General features: G+C 32.9%; 2 protein-coding genes across 2 annotated transcripts; both read right to left on the reverse strand.

Moving 5' to 3' along the window:
• Positions 1-3,620: 3,620 nt before the first annotated feature.
• LOC134686587 (uncharacterized) lies at positions 3,621-4,310 on the reverse strand. The gene has a single exon (XM_063546260.1). It carries the CDS (start codon positions 4,308-4,310, stop codon positions 3,621-3,623), a length of 690 nt encoding a protein of 229 aa, XP_063402330.1.
• Positions 4,311-17,107: 12,797 nt separating this feature from the next.
• Positions 17,108-17,851, reverse strand: LOC134686590 (uncharacterized). Its single transcript, XM_063546263.1, has one exon. The coding sequence runs from the start codon at positions 17,849-17,851 to the stop codon at positions 17,108-17,110; it is 744 nt and encodes a 247-aa protein (XP_063402333.1).
• Between the last annotated feature and the right edge of the window lie 446 nt (positions 17,852-18,297).

Genomic DNA, 18,297 nt, shown 5'->3' on the forward strand with positions numbered 1-18,297 from the left:
TTATATAACATGGAAGTGAACAAACAAAAAGAAAGAAAAAAAAAACTAAAGGGAAAAAATCTAACAAAAAGGAAAAAAAGTACTATGGAAAAGAGTGGGGAAGTAGTTTTGAAAGCCTCTGACTGCCGGTATAAATTGCTTCATTTATTAAATACAGTTTTATGAATTTCAACTAATTTTCAGTTAATGTGTATTTTTTCAGTCCCATTAAATTTAATGTATTTTCAAGAAAAGGGTGGGTTGATCGTTTTATCAACATGTTTTTTTTATGCACACTTTTAATGTATTAGCAAATTTCAGACACAGTTTTACTTTTTTTTTTTTTTTGAAATTTAAATGAAAATTATTCTTTATATATAGAGAATAATGATGTTAAACATTGATTAATGGAGCTGGTCAATCATGTTTTTCTCTTATCTGAGACTGTCTGGAAAGAGGCGGAGCTTTGTCTATATTTAATTACTTCATCACAGATGTTGGTCAGATCTGTGACGTCAAACTCCCGCCAAATGCCAAGTTTTTGTTGGACAGTTCACATATAATGCAAGATTTACAGGATTAGAGCATCAAAGACACAAAGTGTGTGGTTCTTTTGATATAGTAATGGTATCAAAACACTCCTGGAGTGTTCCCAGTGGAACGTCTGTATTTATATTGACTTTATTGGGGTTCTAAGGGGAAAATTCAGTTTTTATGTCATTTCTCAGAACAATTTTTCATGAAAATTGTAAGGAAAAAATGACAATAGAAACTTTATGGGTACCCCCTTTGTCTTGACTTTGATATATATGATTGAAGGGTGTATTTTCTACAATACCGTGTCCCAGTTTTTATATAATTTGTTTCTAAATGAATTTATGGGTTTCCAAAGATGAAAGGACTTAGGTGAAATGAGGTTTGGCACCCAGCAGTTAAATCAATATATCTTCTTACTGGAGGCATATATTAAAAATCTGAGCCACGGTTTTGGAGATTGTATATGGTTGATTACAGAGATGCAATCAAATTTTAACTATTATTTGACATGAATGTGCCATTTTCATCCAAGTTGGAAGACCACTTTTTTGGCCATTAATGAGCTATATTTTGAGACTAATCAAACCAAAAATAAATTTATATTTAAATTAAGAAAGAGTCATATTTCAGCTTTAAAATGAGTTAAAGATTTTAAAAATCCATTGAGTAGTTTTGGAGAAATTGATCTTTAAATACTGTCGATTGGAGTCAGAAAATTCTGACTGTAGTGCTACCTTAACTGTAGACTTTTTCAAATGCAAAAATATTGTTGAAAAGAGGATTAATCTTTGCAGTGTTTGATATTGAATTATTACAGAAAATTTAAGGATTTTCTTATCCTAGGCATTATGTAGACGACACGCGCGTCTGGCGTATAAAATTATATTCCTGGTACTTTTGATAACTATATATATTACCTTTGCCGTATTTGGCAGAACGTTTTGGAATTGTTGGATTTCAATACTGTTCATTTTTATACTTGTTTGGCTATATTGATCTGAGCGTGACTGATGAGCTAGAAACGTGTGTCTGGCGTATCAAATTATAAGCCTGGTATTCTTGAGAACCATTTATACAGAAAGCGAACAGTTTAAGTCTACTCCAAATGATAGGATGTTTATGGGAAGACCATATATTTAATTTCTATACCTTATATTAAAATTGTTAAACAATTATTGGCTAATAAAATATCACGTGATATGAACTAATGATTGCAAATATAAATTGGTAGGTGTTGTTCTCGCTAAATTCACAGCATGATGATTTTGCAGAAGTGGTTTGTTTACAACCATAAAACTATTCAAGTTGTCATTTTTATAAATTTCGCCAAAAAATATCACATTAAAAATAATCACAATCAAATTATTTATAGTGTATTTTTTTAGAATAAAATCTTTACCGTGACATGCAGTATAAGAACTTTTCCTTGTCATTCCGCCATTTTGGTTTTCTTTGAGGGGTCTGTTTTAAAAAGAAGCATTCGTTTCTTTCCTAGGAAAATTCATTCAACTAATAAGGTGCAGTTTATTGCATCTTTATACGTAAAATTCACTATGAATTTTGTCACGATACGATAAAGACTTACATATGTTTGTTTTTAAAGTTATTATCAATACGAACTTCAAGAAATATCTTTCAAACATGCTGTTAGTAATATTGTATACGTAATACAATGAAAATGATATTTGAGGTATACAAATTGATCTTACCTTTCAACATTACACTATTGAAGATCCTCACGTTTTGTGTTAAAAGTTATGTACCATGTTTGGAAATGCTTTTCTTAGTTAAATGAAATATTCACATAATCAATTTAATATGATATAATATAGATATAATTATGTTCGGTTGATTGCAATTCCAAAGTCACATTATGCATATTTTGTAGCATCTTGAAATACATGTATAACAATATATAGAAAATCACATGAAAATAGTCAAATACCGTTTTTGTCCATAAAAAAGAAGAAAAAATCAATTTAACTTGCAAATGTAGATATGTATTAGCTTTTTTACGGATGTGCTTGGTCTTCCTACTTAAAACTCTAAAAAGCGTTCCCTAAACTTGTAACTTTGAAAATCACCAATAAAATCACATTCTAAATAAACCCAATTAAATAAACTATAACTAGTGATTGGACCATAGAATCTTTACCTTGATATTTTTATTAGGATTGTTCCTTGTTATTCCATCACTGTTGGTTTTCTTTGAGTATATTTTGTATAAAAATAATCGTTACCTTCCATCAATATTCATGCAACTAATACGATGCAGTTTATGTCATCTTTTTACTTTACACGTTTATACTTTTTTTGCCGCGAAATAACGAAAGGTCACATATGGTTTATAAGTAACGATCATCAATGCACAGCACCTTAGATATCATTCAAAGAATTGTTGTATAATCAATACCATTTGTGGTAGATGAGTTAAACCAGTTCTTATGGAACACTTCCAGTCAAAATTATTGCCTAATTATTGAAAATTATTGTTAAGGAAACCACACTTTTAAGTTTTGTCAAAGTCGTGAAAATGATGGGTTTTTTGGTTAAATCTTCATGAAATATAAAATAAAGTTAAAAGAAAGATAACCATGACGAATGTACAAAGAAGACATTTAACATAAAAACCATTGGTAAAATTCAATGTGGTAGACTGTTTTAATTTAAATGGATTTTGTTTTAATTCATAGAAAATTAAACGCGTTTTCATTGCAGACCATTGCATATGATTTTATTTTTCATTCTTTTAAATTCAATATTTTAGGCAAAATTCAAGCATGCTCAATAAATCGATACTGAAAGTTAAACTTGCGGTCAAATGGTCTTCCCGAGGTCCAATAGTTCGAAACTATTGACCGGTTCAATAGTTCAAGGCTTTTAATTTGATAAAAAAGTGAATTTATTGTTATTGTATACTTATTTCATATAGAAAATAATGACTAAGGTATAATAAAATGTAATATTGTTAATGTTCGAGATTGTATGAGTTCTAAATCAACAAAATATTTGAATATTCGCTAAGACAGCATGAGATACATTATTGTTAGCTTTTCAAAAATAGGATACGAAAGATCCGAACGGACAAAGCATAAACCAAATTTTTATTTGGATTTCGTGAAAATATGAATTTGTTGCCCACATTTTCCTCTGAAGAGTTGTTTCCAATTTGTAGTTAAATATGGATACCTTATTTTACCATATACTCTATGGGCATTGAAAACTAGTTCTTCATGGTCGTGATTATACGGAATACCTATAGTCAGAGAGCCACCAATCTTCGTTACACACCAAGCGCGTGCTATTGCTATAATATCTCCCCATGGATTTAATGCGTCACCATATCTTCCTAATCCCGAATGTTCTATAGAACTATACGTAACAATAGCATCAAATGTTCCCAAAGTATCATTTAAATAACGCATACGAAATTCAAACGGAACTATAGTTTTCACCTTCGGATGTTGGGATATGATGCTACCATATTCCAATGTTAAAACTTCGCGTGCGCCTGCTTCTAAAACGCATGCCTCAACCCAAGGGATTTCTGATCCAATAACCATTACTCTGCCGTTTTTTATATGTGGTGCGTGTTTTAATCCATCTCTCAAACCATTTGTGTCCGAAGGTCCGTAGGTACCGGTTAACTTTCCTTGTCTTGCCATATTTATCCAGTCTTCAATCAATTTCTCAGACCACACTGGTTTTTTTGCTTTTTTACCCAAATATAGTTCTGTATCCCAGTACCATGTTTTAACTGGAATCCGGTTATTCATGGTAAATTCATTCATCATATTTTTAGGAATTGTTTTGGGTGCATGTAGTAATCCATGTGTACGGTCTATATATTCGTTCCTGAATATTTTCCCACAGTTTATTGAAGTTGATATGTGATCAAAAAAAGGTCCGGGTGAACCTTTTCTGGTTGTATTGCATAGTTGGCCACAGTCTATACGAATTGCATCGAAAGGGTCTAACGGTTTCCTAGGGTCCGGAATATATCGTATGAAGGTATTTCGTTTGTTATTATACATATTTATGAGAAAAGTTTTTGAATTTGCTATTGACTTCACAAAGTATTTAGGGATGACAGTACATGAAATTACAATAACAAATATCAACACACCAAACGTTTTCCTATGCTTCAAATACTCCATGTTCTACAAAAGACAATAAATGAATTAGCAAACATTGTAACCAGCAGCTATTTTGTCATTGTATCAGAAAATAATTAAAAGTATTTTTTCAAATTAAAATCTGTTAAATCTTTTTCAATCCAGTATGAAATCAATATACTGTTTTTATGGTTTTGTGACACTGTATGTTCCCAAAACAAAATAAAGTATATAGTAGCACTGAAGAGAGTAGATATATACCCCCCCCCCCCCCCCCAAACAGTAAACAAAACACAACTTAGAACACATAAGACTGAGCAATACGGAACCATATAAAACCTGGATCGATCTCAGGTGCACCGTACTGGTAAGCAAAGCTCCACATGTAGCACCCGTGATGTTGCTAATAAAAGTACAAACCCGGTGACGAATGAAAATTCGGTAGGTCACATTCGGAGAAAAATTGGAACATGATCGTGATTTTGAAGATCGGTACACAGCCGTCTTCATTATTGAAATAGATATGTCATTAGGGTCAACTTACAAACTTTTGCCATGTGTTTATGGACTTTCCGAAGTGATATTCCTCTTAGTTCAGTATTTTTGTGATTTTACTTTTTACTCGTGATGACGTCCGTAAAATGTTTAAGGTATGATTGATTAACCACATTGAACTCTTGATTCAGTAGCATGCTTGAAAGCAGCAATTCTCTATGACGGAAATAATGGTATGGAAAGCAAGCAGTGGATTATCGTATTAACTGTGAGAGACTGAAACTCGAAAGTAGTCTATTAATATCGATATCATAGGAAACTTCAAAATAAATCGTAGGAAAAAGCTTATCGCTAAATTAGTTCACCAAATCTCAAAATCCACGATCTCGTATTATGTTAAATGAACAAATCGTATTCGCGGATTTTATAAACACAAAACTAAGTTTGTAGATGATTTGCTTCTTAAAAGCTTTGTTGTCATGTTAAGGACCCATTGAATAAGTTATTCATTGATACTGACAATGTGAATATCAGTTGGAAAACAAAATATAAAAAATAAGCAAAAGTAACATTCGGATAAACACCCCTTGTATTTTAATAGCATATTTACCTTGAATTCTTTTACTTCCAATAAATTTTTGACAACGTGCATTCATAATCCGATTTATATAACAACCCACCCAAGGATATATAGCGATTACGTTTACATAATAACATACAAATGTACTAACGTGACACCGCACATGATTATAGCCTACTCTCGTATGTATATGCTATGATAAACAAGGATTATCAACCAAACAACAAACATTTTAGAAATAACACTACTGTAGTTTAACAGAAGCCACCGTAAATTGTCGATTTGACGGGCGCAAATGCGATATTACTGGCGACGCGTAGCGGAAACAGTAAAACAGACAATTGCGACTGTCAAATCAAAATCAAATCAAATTAAAACTCCGATTCTAATGCATTTCAAAATGTATTTCAAATAAAAATAATACGTTAGAGTTTAAAAAAATGTATAAATTAGTAGAAACAAAAAAATTTAGCGAATCTTCATGAATGATTTTGGGACAAAGACGTTGTTGCTTATAAGCGTGCCGTCATACAAATAAAACATTACAAAAATGGAGGTTATTACTTTACCTCTACGCTTCAAATTCGGAAGCAATTACATTTAAATGCCAAATTCGAGGTAGGTGTTGTTTTATTTTCGATAATGTTGTAATAATTGAACATTTGTTGATCTAATCAATTCAAAATGGCGAGTCTCTCCTTAGTTACGTTTGGTCAACTGTGGATTTGACGGTAACTTTTAGCCAATGAAATAGATTGTTACATAAAAATTGCATTTGAATTGATATTAGACGTGTTAACAAGGAGAACTGAACATGTTGAAGACTGTGTTATTGTTAAATAAAAAAAACGATACTTTATTGATTTGTAGACTTTCTCAAATGCAAAAAATATCCTTGTGAAGAAAGGTTTATCTTTATGGTGTTTGATAATGAATAATAAGAAATATTAAGGATTTTCGTAACCTTGGCATATATATAAATAAAGGCAACAGTAGTATACCGCTGTTCAAAACTCATAAATCCATGGACAAAAAACAAAATCGGGGCAACAAACCAAAACCGAGGGAAACGCATTAAATATAAGAGGAGAACAACGACACAACACCGAAACGCAACAGCACACAGAAACGGACCAAGCAACAGACAATACACCACAAGAATAACAAATATAACATCAAAACCAAATACATGAATATGGGATAGACAACTCTGTCTGTATGGGAGATATGGGCAGTTTTTCATAGATTTAATTATTTATACCTGACAGTACAGTTAATAAAAATGAGATATCACGTGTTGTGAACAAAAAGGTTTGATTTTTTTCACTAAAGTCAGAGTATAAACTCATCATAGATACCAGGACTAAATTTTGTATATACACAAGACGCGCGTTTCGTCTACAAAAGACTCATCCGTGACGCTAGATTCCAAAAAAAGTAAATATATAACCTTAGACATATTTGGCAAAACTTTTTGGAATATTGGGATCAAAATACTGTTCAACTTTATAAGTCATGTAAGTGTTTGGCTATTTTGATCTGAGCGTTTTAATGAGCAAGACGAAGCGCGCGTCAGACATATCAAATTATAAGCCTGGTACATTTAAGAACTATTGTTACAGAAAGCGAACAGTTAAAGTCTTCTCCAAATGTTTAGACGTTCATGGGCATTTTTCATAGATTTGATTATTAGGAGGAAAGGACGACAACTCTGTCTGTATGGGAGATATGGGCAGTTTTTCATAGATTTAATTATTTATACCTGACAGTACAGTTAATAAAAATGAGATATCACGTGTTGTGAACAAAAAGGTTTGATTTTTTTCACTAAAGTCAGAGAAGGATAATTTTGCATTATATAAGTTGAAATGAAAGTTTTCTTATTGTTTAGTTCTGTATTTTCCTTGACAAAATCGGTATATGACTATTTTCTATATATACACATGGAAAAAATTATTGCATCACCAAATTGAAATTGAAATTAAAAAAAAACACTCTTTATTTTTTTGTGATGTAATTTGTTTAAATAGAACTAGTTAAACATTATTTAAATATCACCTGTACGCGTAAACAGTAAAACAGGTGTTTCTGTCCTCATTGTTTTCAATACTTTAAATAACCAAATTTATAAAGTTATGTGATTGAGAACTTGTGATGAGTTCTCTACAACTCTCAACCGCAGCAAGATGGCAGATTATCAGCATGAGAGAAGCAGGAATGTTGCTGTGACAACCGCACGTATTGTTGGTCAACACCATTCAACTATTAGTCGTTTTGGGAATAAAAAGAAGGCAATAAACGATGTTAAAGACTATCCCTATGCCATCTGCTAGGAAAAATCATGCATAAATCAGCTGTTTATTTCCCTGGATAATCAGTGGAGTGTAACAGGGTAAATCAAGAGAAGCTTAGACTCTTGGTGAAACTTGTAACAAGCAAGATTAGATGAATAAATATTATTATGTTGTTAAAAAAAAATTAAGCTTGGTCAGAAAGATACCCATTGCATACAATACAATCCTAAAAAGAGAGTGGTGGGCATACAGGAGCCTTTTAACAGATATTGATCGAGATCAATTCATTGCTACTGGTTATAGTGCAATAAGACCATTTCGGGGACATTTGATTACGAAGAGACACACAGTTGTCGAATCCAATGTAGTGCCGAGCTCGCCAAATTTGGAAATTAGCATCGTGGCGGAAGATCCATTCTTCCAATGGAATTCGGTTGATCTTCCATGGCCCGATTGTAGCCCGGATTTGAACCATATCGAGCATATATGGGACACTCTTGGGCTTAATGTGCGCGAAAGGACACCCCAGTCCAAACACGTGATGAAATAAACAATGCCCTTTTTAAGAAACGGTTGCTGCTACCTTAGCAACACATTAGTTGATTTATGGCAGGAATCAGAAGACGTTAAGTGGCGGTTAACCGTTTGAATGGAGGCTGCGCACAAAGTACTAATTCTTTGGCGTATAACGATCAACAATGATGTGAACAATCAGTCTAAGATAAAATTTGAAATGTCTGACATTGTAAAGTTCGACTACAGTGAAAGTTGTAAAATGCATTTTTTGTACAAAATAAAAACCTTTATTTTGTTTATAAAATTGTGGTTAGATAAATCATTTTTTTTCAAACATTTTTTGTTCGTGAAAATGCCAATGTAATCATAAACTGTATTTCAATATTATTTTACAAATATTTTATTATATTCCATCCAAAATAAAAGGCTGATTTTTCAAGTTTTAAAAAATCAAGGTGTTGCAATACTTTTTTCCATGTGAATATAATTCTTTTTCAAGATGCTGCAATAAATCTATAAGGAGAGTATATATCTATAAGGAGAATATATATCTATAAGGAGAGTATATACCTATAAGGAGACTTTTCATTTGCATTCAATCGAACATAATGATATCTATATTTTTTAAAATTTAGTTGATTATGTAAAGATTTCATAAAACAAAGACTTCGATTTTAAGATATGCTATAATTTTTTTGACACAAAACGCGAGGTTTTTCAACTGTAAAAAGGTAATATGAAAAAGAAAGAATAACCCACAGCAAATGATATTTTTGATGATAGCTTCTAAAACAAGCATATTTGAGTCGTCATTGTATCGAGGCAAAATAACATAACTCGTATTAATGTTTTACATAAAAAGGTACAATAAACTGCATAATATTAATTGCATGAATTTTACTGGAAAGTAATGAATATTGTTAAAAAAAAATCCTCATAGAATACCTTTGTACTTTAAACGTTAACACGAGTTATGTTATACTGACTCTATATGATGAAGACTCACATATGGGTTTAAAGAAGCGATCATCAATACGAACCACCTGAAATATCTCTCAATACCATCTGTGACTGATGAGTTAAAACAGCTGTAAATGAACACTTCCGGTCATAGTTATGACTCAGTTATTCAAAATCCCTGGTAAGGAAACAAAATATTTAAGTCCTGCCAAAATGATGAGCTTTAAATAAGTCTGCATGGATTATAAAAGTGAGTTTATTGCCTCGATATAACGAAGGGTCACATATGGTTTATAAGTAACGATGATCATTGAATAGAACCTTGAATATCATTCAAAGATTTGTTGTATAAAATCAATACCATTTGTGGTAGATGAGTTAAACCAGCTCTCAGTCAAAATTATTGCTCAATTATTTAAAATCCTTGTTGAGGAAAACAAAGTTTTAAGTTTTGTCAAAATACATGAAAATGATGGGCTCTTGGTTAAATCTTCATGGATTATAAAAGTGAGTTTATTGACACGGTAAAAGAAAGACAACCATGTCGAATGTTTTAAAAAAAGTAGTCATTAAACATAAATCTAATGCTAAACTTCACTGGCGTAGACTCAAATGTATTATTGTTAATGTTAGAGATTGTATGATTTCTATATCAACTATTATGTGAATTTTCGTAGTTTTTCAGTAAAAGGAAAAAGGAACTATATAAAAGCCAAGATGAATTTATCACTCTAACTAAAAGACAATTAAAAGAAAGGGTTTAACAATAAAAAAAATAACCTAGAGAGAAATCACGTGTCTTTTTATGTTAAATGCCCTAAGGTAGCAACAGAACAACCATTTTATCAATAACAAAATTGGTTCAGACGTACTCATAATATATAATCATTTCTGTGACTGCATCTTTACATTTATTTGTAAAATCGTTTACAAGATAATTCAGCTGTTCTGTAACAATTCCATCTTCATACTTTATATATAATGTACTGTTGTACGACGCTAGATTAAAACTGACGAGGAAAGGTAATTCCAGGCCATCGAAAGCTTTATTTTTATAATTGGTCGTGTGGTCTAGCGCGTCGGACGTAGTGCTTGGTGATTTGGTGCCACGATATCTCAGTAGCATTTCGAATCACGGCCAAGGAAGAACTAAACATTTGCTTCCGCAAATTCACAGATCTAACATTGGTGTGCTGTTGTTTAGACGAATCATATATATAATATATATACAATATAATTAATTGTCAATGAGGCAACTTTCCATCACTATCTAGTGGGCGAGAACTAAACACCGACGAACAAAAAATCAAACTTTTACTTTAAGGATATTTGCTCCTCTTATTTCTTTTTTTATTTTTTGTCATATGTTCCTTTTCTTTTATCTATGTAGAACATTTAAAACAATTTACCCGCTTACCTCTACTTTTGTTTTCATTATTTGTGTTTACATATAATTGAATGATCCATATAAAAAAATCTTCAAAAAAGCAACCTTGTTATGTTTCATAGTTTTCGAAAGAACTAATAGAATCTTTGCATCGGAACTTAACACATTTATTTAAGAACCAGTTGTTGGCATGACACATGTTATATTCCTCTCATATATGTTATGATGATATGATACTAAGCCCCTAACGAGAAGGATTGTGCCACTGCCTGATACTCATGTGAAGAAAACATAATCTTTCAATCATTTTAATTGAAGTCTGGAGATGGCATGTCAGTTAACTGCTAGCAGCCTGTTGTTATTTATGTATTATTGTCATATATTTTTTTTTATTTATCTACATTTTCTTACATCAGACTCGGACTTCTCTTGAACTAAATTTTAATGTGCGTATTGTTATGCGTTTACTTTTACACATTGGCTAGAGGTGTATGGGGATATTTCATAAACATGTTTAACCCCGCCGCATTTTTGCCCCTGCCCCAGTCAGGATCCTCTGGTCTGTTTAAGTCTTGTACTATTTTGAATTTTAGTTTATTGTGTACAATTTGGAATATAGTATGGCGTTCCATTATCACTGAACTAGTATATATTTGTTTAGGGGCCAGCTGAAATAAGCCTCCGGGTGAGGGAATTTCTCGCTGCATAGAAGACCTGTTGGTGACCTTATGCTGTTGTCTGTTCTTTCGTCGGGTTGTTGTCTTTTTGACACATTTCCTATTTTCATTCTCAATATATGTCAACGCTTAATGTAAGAAAAATCTAGAGAGAATCATTTTCCGCTAAAATTTCAATTATTTATATTTCGAAAATAAGGACACGGACATTCATTTTTTTTGCTTTTCTTGTCTGTTATTTATGAACTATCAATTTATAACGGTCTATTTAAAGGCTAGTTATTTTGAAACGATTAGCGAATATCCTTAGTCTATATACGGCTCCGGTAGTAGAAAATTAGAAACAATTTATGTTATTTAGGTAAAACCATATCCACCCTTTGATACTATAACTGCCCTTGAATTTTAAACAAGATAACATTTTTGCTATGGAGATTCTGTATATAGTAAGGTTATTAGAATTCCCATGGGGACTAACAGCGCACTAATTATAGCGAACCTGTTTCTGTATTGTTATGAGTTACAATTTAGGTGTAATACCACCAAATCATGGTACGTAACATCCGGTTGTATACAAAAGTAGGTCGAAAAAATTATTCCCTTGAATTTGACAATTACAGGTTATTAATCCAACATTTCATTGCAGTAACAACATTTCTGTGTCATGAACATATATCTTGTGTATTTAAAAACACCATTATTTTTTTTGGAATTCTATAGAACATTTTGTAATCTTGAGGTTACATGGTGACTAAATCTTGTACACAGATAAAATAAGGAGAGAAATTTGATTGGTTAACTTCCACTGATGGTTATTGTCTTATATGCAATAAAATATAAGGTTTTTTTCTATAGTATTGGACAGAATAAAACTTTAGTTGTGCCAAGTATTTCTTTATTTGAAACAAAGATGAATTCGGCACATTTTTTTGAAAAGTGCAAATTAAACAAAGACTAATAGGGGGAAATCAATGGTGGTATTACACCTAATATGACAAAAATCAGCAAAGACCCATCGAAACAACATCTGATTCAAAAAATTTAAAAACACTTTTAGATATTAAGATTATTGGCGGTCAATAATGACGACTTCAGTATGTACACTAACGAGATTAACCCTGCCGAACTGACATTAAATAATGTGTATACTAACGATGAACACTGCTCTTTCCTGGATCTTGACATCTTTATCTTGAACGGAAAACTTAATCACACCTCAGAAGCTAACGAAACCTTTAAAGAAATATTGTCGGACGGGATATTGTTACGATACTGTTGTCAGGACATTAAGGATTGCATATTTTAGTATAAATATTGATTTACTCTTAGGGTCGCTGCATCGAAAATAACATGAATAAACACATTTATTCTTTACCCAGCTATTGGCGGGATATGTTCTTCTCATATATTTTATGATGGTATGGTACTAAACCATTATCGGGAGGGATTGTACATAATTTTCATATGAGGATAAAAGTCTTTCAATCGGTTTAATTGAGGTCTGGAGTAGGCATGTCAGTAAATGCTAGTAGTCCTTTGTTAATTCATGTATCATTGTCATTTTGCTGGGTTTAATTTGTTATCTATTTTGACATCGAACTCGGACCTCCCTTGATTGTGTTGAGCTGGTTGGGTTTGGAGAGAGGACAATTATTTCGAAAATGATCAATTTGTTTGAAAGCATGGCATATGTCATGTTGAGACGGTAAACGTGTCTCGCTTCCGACTCAAAAGAGTGTCGGGTTCTGACGCTGGTACTGTCTGACTTTATAAAGATTAGGAGCAGTTTGAATAAAAATGGTCTAGGAGTACTCTGTCAAGACGACAGGGTTAATCTTTGTTAGCACGCATGGCCCTAGACGTCGCTCGAGAGATTTTTGGTCCATCTTTTAAATTCCACAGTAAGTGCTTTTGATTCATATCCTCTGATAGTAGCCCAATCACCAGCTCATGTATCTGCTGTACGTAATATCCTCTGATAATAGCACAATCACCAGCTGGAGTATCTGCTGAACGTATAAGTTTGTTTTGTTTATATAGATTAGACCGTTGGTTTTCCCGTTTGAATGGTTTTACACTAGTAATAATTTTGGGGCCCTTTATAGCTTGTTGTTCGTTGTGAGCCAAGGCTCCGTGTTGAAGGCCGTACTTTAACCTATAATGGTTTACTTTTTAAATTGTTATTTGGATGGATAGTTGTCTCATTGGCACTCACATCACATCTTCCTATATCTATTTATACATAACTTCCAAATTAAGCGCAAAATACGAGGTTAGATGCGCAATATTTCCCGAAAATTGAAATTCCAAACGAAACCTCAACAAATGAAAAACTGTTCTAAAAGCAAAATATATCTTGGGGTATAGATATTTTAATGCTTAAAAAATAGATAAATGTTAATGTTTTAAGTAACGGAATATTTGTTTTGTAATTTTGAAAATCAATTATTATTTTTATTTTAGTTTCTTGTGTACAATTTGGAAATTAGTATGGCGTTCATTATCACTGAACTAGTATATATTTGTTTAGGGGCCAGCTGAAGGACGCCTCCGGGTGCGGGAATTTCTCGCTACATTGAAGACCTGTTGGTGACCTTCTGCTGTTGTTTTGTTATTTGGTCGGGTTGTTGTCTCTTTGACACATTCCCCATTTCCATTCTCAATTTTATTAATTATTGTTCATAGAACAGCCTTCTATTGAAGTGTTTGCAGTTGCTCAACAATCTGCCATCTGCATATAGCGAGTATTTTGTTATTCTATGTTAAATTGCACATTGATAATTGTCAATATGAGGGAGGAGAATGATTTTCCATAATAAAAGAATTTAAAGTTCGAAAAGATATATACGAGCTAATTGAGGTAAAAATAAGTTTTTTACGAAGTCAAACTTATTTACTTTTTGTAATCATGCTTAAACGCAAACATGACTTTGCGACTAAATCGTAGGCAACATTGAAACAAGTAACCTTGTTTAGAAAATTGGTTGTCTAAAAGCAAGATGTAAACGAACTAAATGTAATGCTGCTGCTTCTTATTTAGTTTTAAATTGTGTTAGATATATTAAATGTGTTTAGACGTTTAATCTTTTTAGTTATTTGAATAAAATATGCTTTGAGTATTCTGAACATAAACTTTTAAAATACAAATGCAGGCCATTGCGTTTCTGAAAGAGGGAAATAAATATATTCCTAAAAAAACAACTAATGAGCAACCACGATGGGTGTCTCAAGTGTAGCAAGATCTGGTGATATTTTTGACGGGATTCGTGTTGCTCAGTCTTCAATGTTGTATTTCGTAGGCTGTTGTTTGTCTTTATTTCGTATAATCGTGTTTACTATGGAGTTGTCAGTTTGTCTTGAGTTTGAATATCAAATAGGTATCTTCCGTCCTTGTTGAAAGATATATAGTATTTCATCGCACTTTTAAATCCTCGCGTGGCTACGAGTTTTTCATATAGCTCTTTCTATATCCATGATATCCGTATTTGAAAGTGAAAGAACGAGTTGAAAACAGTTGCATATATAAATCAAGAAGATTTGGTATGATTTCAAATTAGAAAACTCTCCACAAGAGACTAAAATCACATAGCAATTAACAATTATAGGTCACCGTACGACCTTCAACAATGAGCAAAGCCCATACCGCATAGTCAGCAATAAAAGGTTTCGAAGTTACTAAGAGAAAAGTAACGGCCTTTATTGTGTACAAAACAATGTATGCTTATATATATGATATATAAAAATTGTTGTGTTAGATTACTGTCAAATGAAAAATACATTGTGTATAAAAATAATAATATAACATCTACACACGCTTAAAAAACACGTGTCTCATGTCTATCTCTAGATTAGCCTTCCGTGACAAGGTAACACTACGACTATTGAAGTTATATTTTATAGCGGATGTGGTCGAGTGGTCTAGAGCGCTGGACAGGAGGCTAAGCGATTGGTGCTGTAGTGTATCAAAGGTGTGAGTTCGAATCCCGCTGAGGGACGAACAAAAATTTGTCAGTAGAAAAACTAACTCTTACACTGTTTGGAGTAATTTTCAGACTTATATATAAATCATTGATGGCGATCCGATGGATACATCTGTTGTAGGGTTGTCACTGACACAGACGTACTTATGAATATAATTATTTTCTGTGACTGTATCTTACATTAATTTGTAGGATCCTTTACTATAGATAATTTAGCTGATCTGTAACAATAACATCTTCATGCCTTATATATCATGTACTGTAGTACGCCGCTAGATTAAAACTGACGTTGAAAGGTAACACATGCCCACCGAAAGCTCTTTTTTTAAGAGCCGAGGTGGTCGTGTGGTCTAGCGGGACGGCTGCAGTGCAGGCGATTTGGTGTCACGATATCACAGTAGCATGGGTTCGAATCCCGGCGAGGGAAGAACCAAAAATTTGCAAAAGCAAATTTACAGATCTAACATTGTTGGGTTGATGTTTAGACGAGTTGTATATATATATATATATATTTAAGTACGTCTGAGTCAGTGACAACCCTACAACAGATGTATCCATCGGATCGCCATCAATGATGGTGATACATGGCTGTGTACATAATGTATATACAACTCGTCTAAACATCAACCCAACAATGTTAGATCTGTAAATTTGCTTTCGCAAATTTTTGGTTCTCCCCTCGCCTGGATTCGAACCCATGCTACTGTAATATCGTGACACCAAATCGCCTGCACTGCAGCCATCCCGCTAGATAACATCTTCATGCCTTATAAAAGCTCTATTTTTGAGAGCCCAGGTGGTCGTGTGGTCAAGCGGGACGGCTGCAGTGCAGGCGATTTGGTGTCACGATATCACAGTAGCATGGGTTTGAATCCCGGCGAAGGAAGAACCAAAAATTTGCGAAAGCAAATTTACAGATCTAACATTGTTGGGTTGATGTTTAAACGAGTTTAAATATATATATATATGGGCTTTGCTCATTGTTGAAGGCCGTACGGTGACCTATAGCTGTTAATGTTTGTTTCATTTTGGTCTTTTGTGGATAGTTGTCTCATTGGCAATCAAACCACATCTTCTTTTTTATAGATTATATAGTCTACACTTGTATTTTTCCAGTTTTCATATTGTTTCTACTAAGGCTTCCTATTAGAGGTAATTGCAATGCAGTAATCTTTACCAAGAGTTAAAAGATAAAATTAAAAAAAATTGACTAATATATGGTCACATTAAATATACATTTTCAAATGGATCAACTGAGTGAGCATGTTTTAATTTCTTTACCCAAACGAAGGAATTCTTTATCAAAAGAGCGGAAATGAAAGAGACTATGATATATGTTATCGTTAGCTTTTCAAAAACAGAATACATAAGATCCAAACGGACAAAGCATTAACCAATTCTTTATTTGGATTTCGTGAAAACATGAACTATCTGCCCAATTTTTCCTCTATAGAGTTGTTTCCAATTTGTAGTTAAATATGGATACCTTATTTTACCATATACTCTATGAGCATTGAAAACCAGTTTTTCATGGTCGTGATTATACGGAATGCCTATAGTCAGAGAGCCACCATTCTTCGTAACACACTAAGCACGTGCTATTGCTATAATATCTCCCCATGGATTCAATGCGTCACCGTATCTACCTAATCCAGAGTGTTCTATAGAACTGTACGTAACAATAGCATCAAATGTTCCTAAACTATCATTTAAATAACGCATACGAAATTCAAACGGAACTATAGTTTTCACTTTTGGATGTTTGGATACGATACTACCATATTCCAATGTTACAACTTCGCGTGCGCCTGCTTCTAAAACGCATGCCTCAACCCAAGGGATTTCTGATCCAATAACCATTACTCTTCCGTTTTTTATATGTGGTGCGTGTTTTAATCCATCTCTCAAACCATTCGTCTCGGAATGTCCGTAGGTACCGAATAACTTTCCTTGTTTCGCCATATTTATCCAGTCTTCAATCAATTTCTCAGACCACACCGGTTTTTTTGCTTTTTTACCCAAATATAGTTCTGAATCCCAGTACCATTTGCTAACTGGAATCCGGTTATTCATTGTAAATTCATTCACCATATTTTTCGGAATTGTTTTGGGTGTATGCAGTAATCCATGTCCACGGTCTATATATTCGTTCCTAAATATTTTCCCACAGTTTATTGAAGTTGCTATGTGATCAAAATATGGTCCTGGTGAACCTTTTCTGGTTGTATTGCATAGTTGGCCACAGTCTATACGAATTGCATCGAAAGGGTCTAACGGTTTCCTAGCGTCCGGAATATATCGCATGGAGGTATTTCGTTTGTTATTATACATGTTTATGACACAAGGTTTTGAATTGGCTATTGGTTGAACAACGTATTTAGTGATGACAGTAAAATAAATTACAATAACAAATATCACAACACCAAACGTTTGCCTTGGCTTCATAGACTTCATGTACTACAACAGACAATAAATGAATTAGCAAACATTGTTACCAGCAGCTATTTCGTCATTTTATTAGAAAATAATTAGAAAGTATCTTTTCAAATTAAAATCTGTTAAAATCTTTTCAATCCAATATGAAACCAATGTATTGTTTTTATTGTTTTGTGACATCGCCTTGTCTCAAAACAAAATATAGTATGTACCACTAATGAGAGACGAAATACCCCCCCCCCCCTTTGCCTGCTAAAAAAACAAAAAAACAACAACAAAACAAACCAACAAAAATGTCATACGTCGAAAAATAACTAACAACATGATAAAAAAGAAAATGA

Source organism: Mytilus trossulus, chromosome 10, assembly GCF_036588685.1.
Source record: "Mytilus trossulus isolate FHL-02 chromosome 10, PNRI_Mtr1.1.1.hap1, whole genome shotgun sequence".
Classification (NCBI taxonomy): Eukaryota; Metazoa; Mollusca; class Bivalvia; order Mytilida; family Mytilidae; genus Mytilus; species Mytilus trossulus.

What these genes read in the sequence shown, in the direction of transcription:
- LOC134686590 (XM_063546263.1), bottom strand. Translation starts at nt 17,851, where the DNA reads ATGTATAATAACAAACGAAATACCTCCATGCGATATATTCCGGACGCT.
- LOC134686587 (XM_063546260.1), bottom strand. Translation starts at nt 4,310, where the DNA reads ATGATGAATGAATTTACCATGAATAACCGGATTCCAGTTAAAACATGG.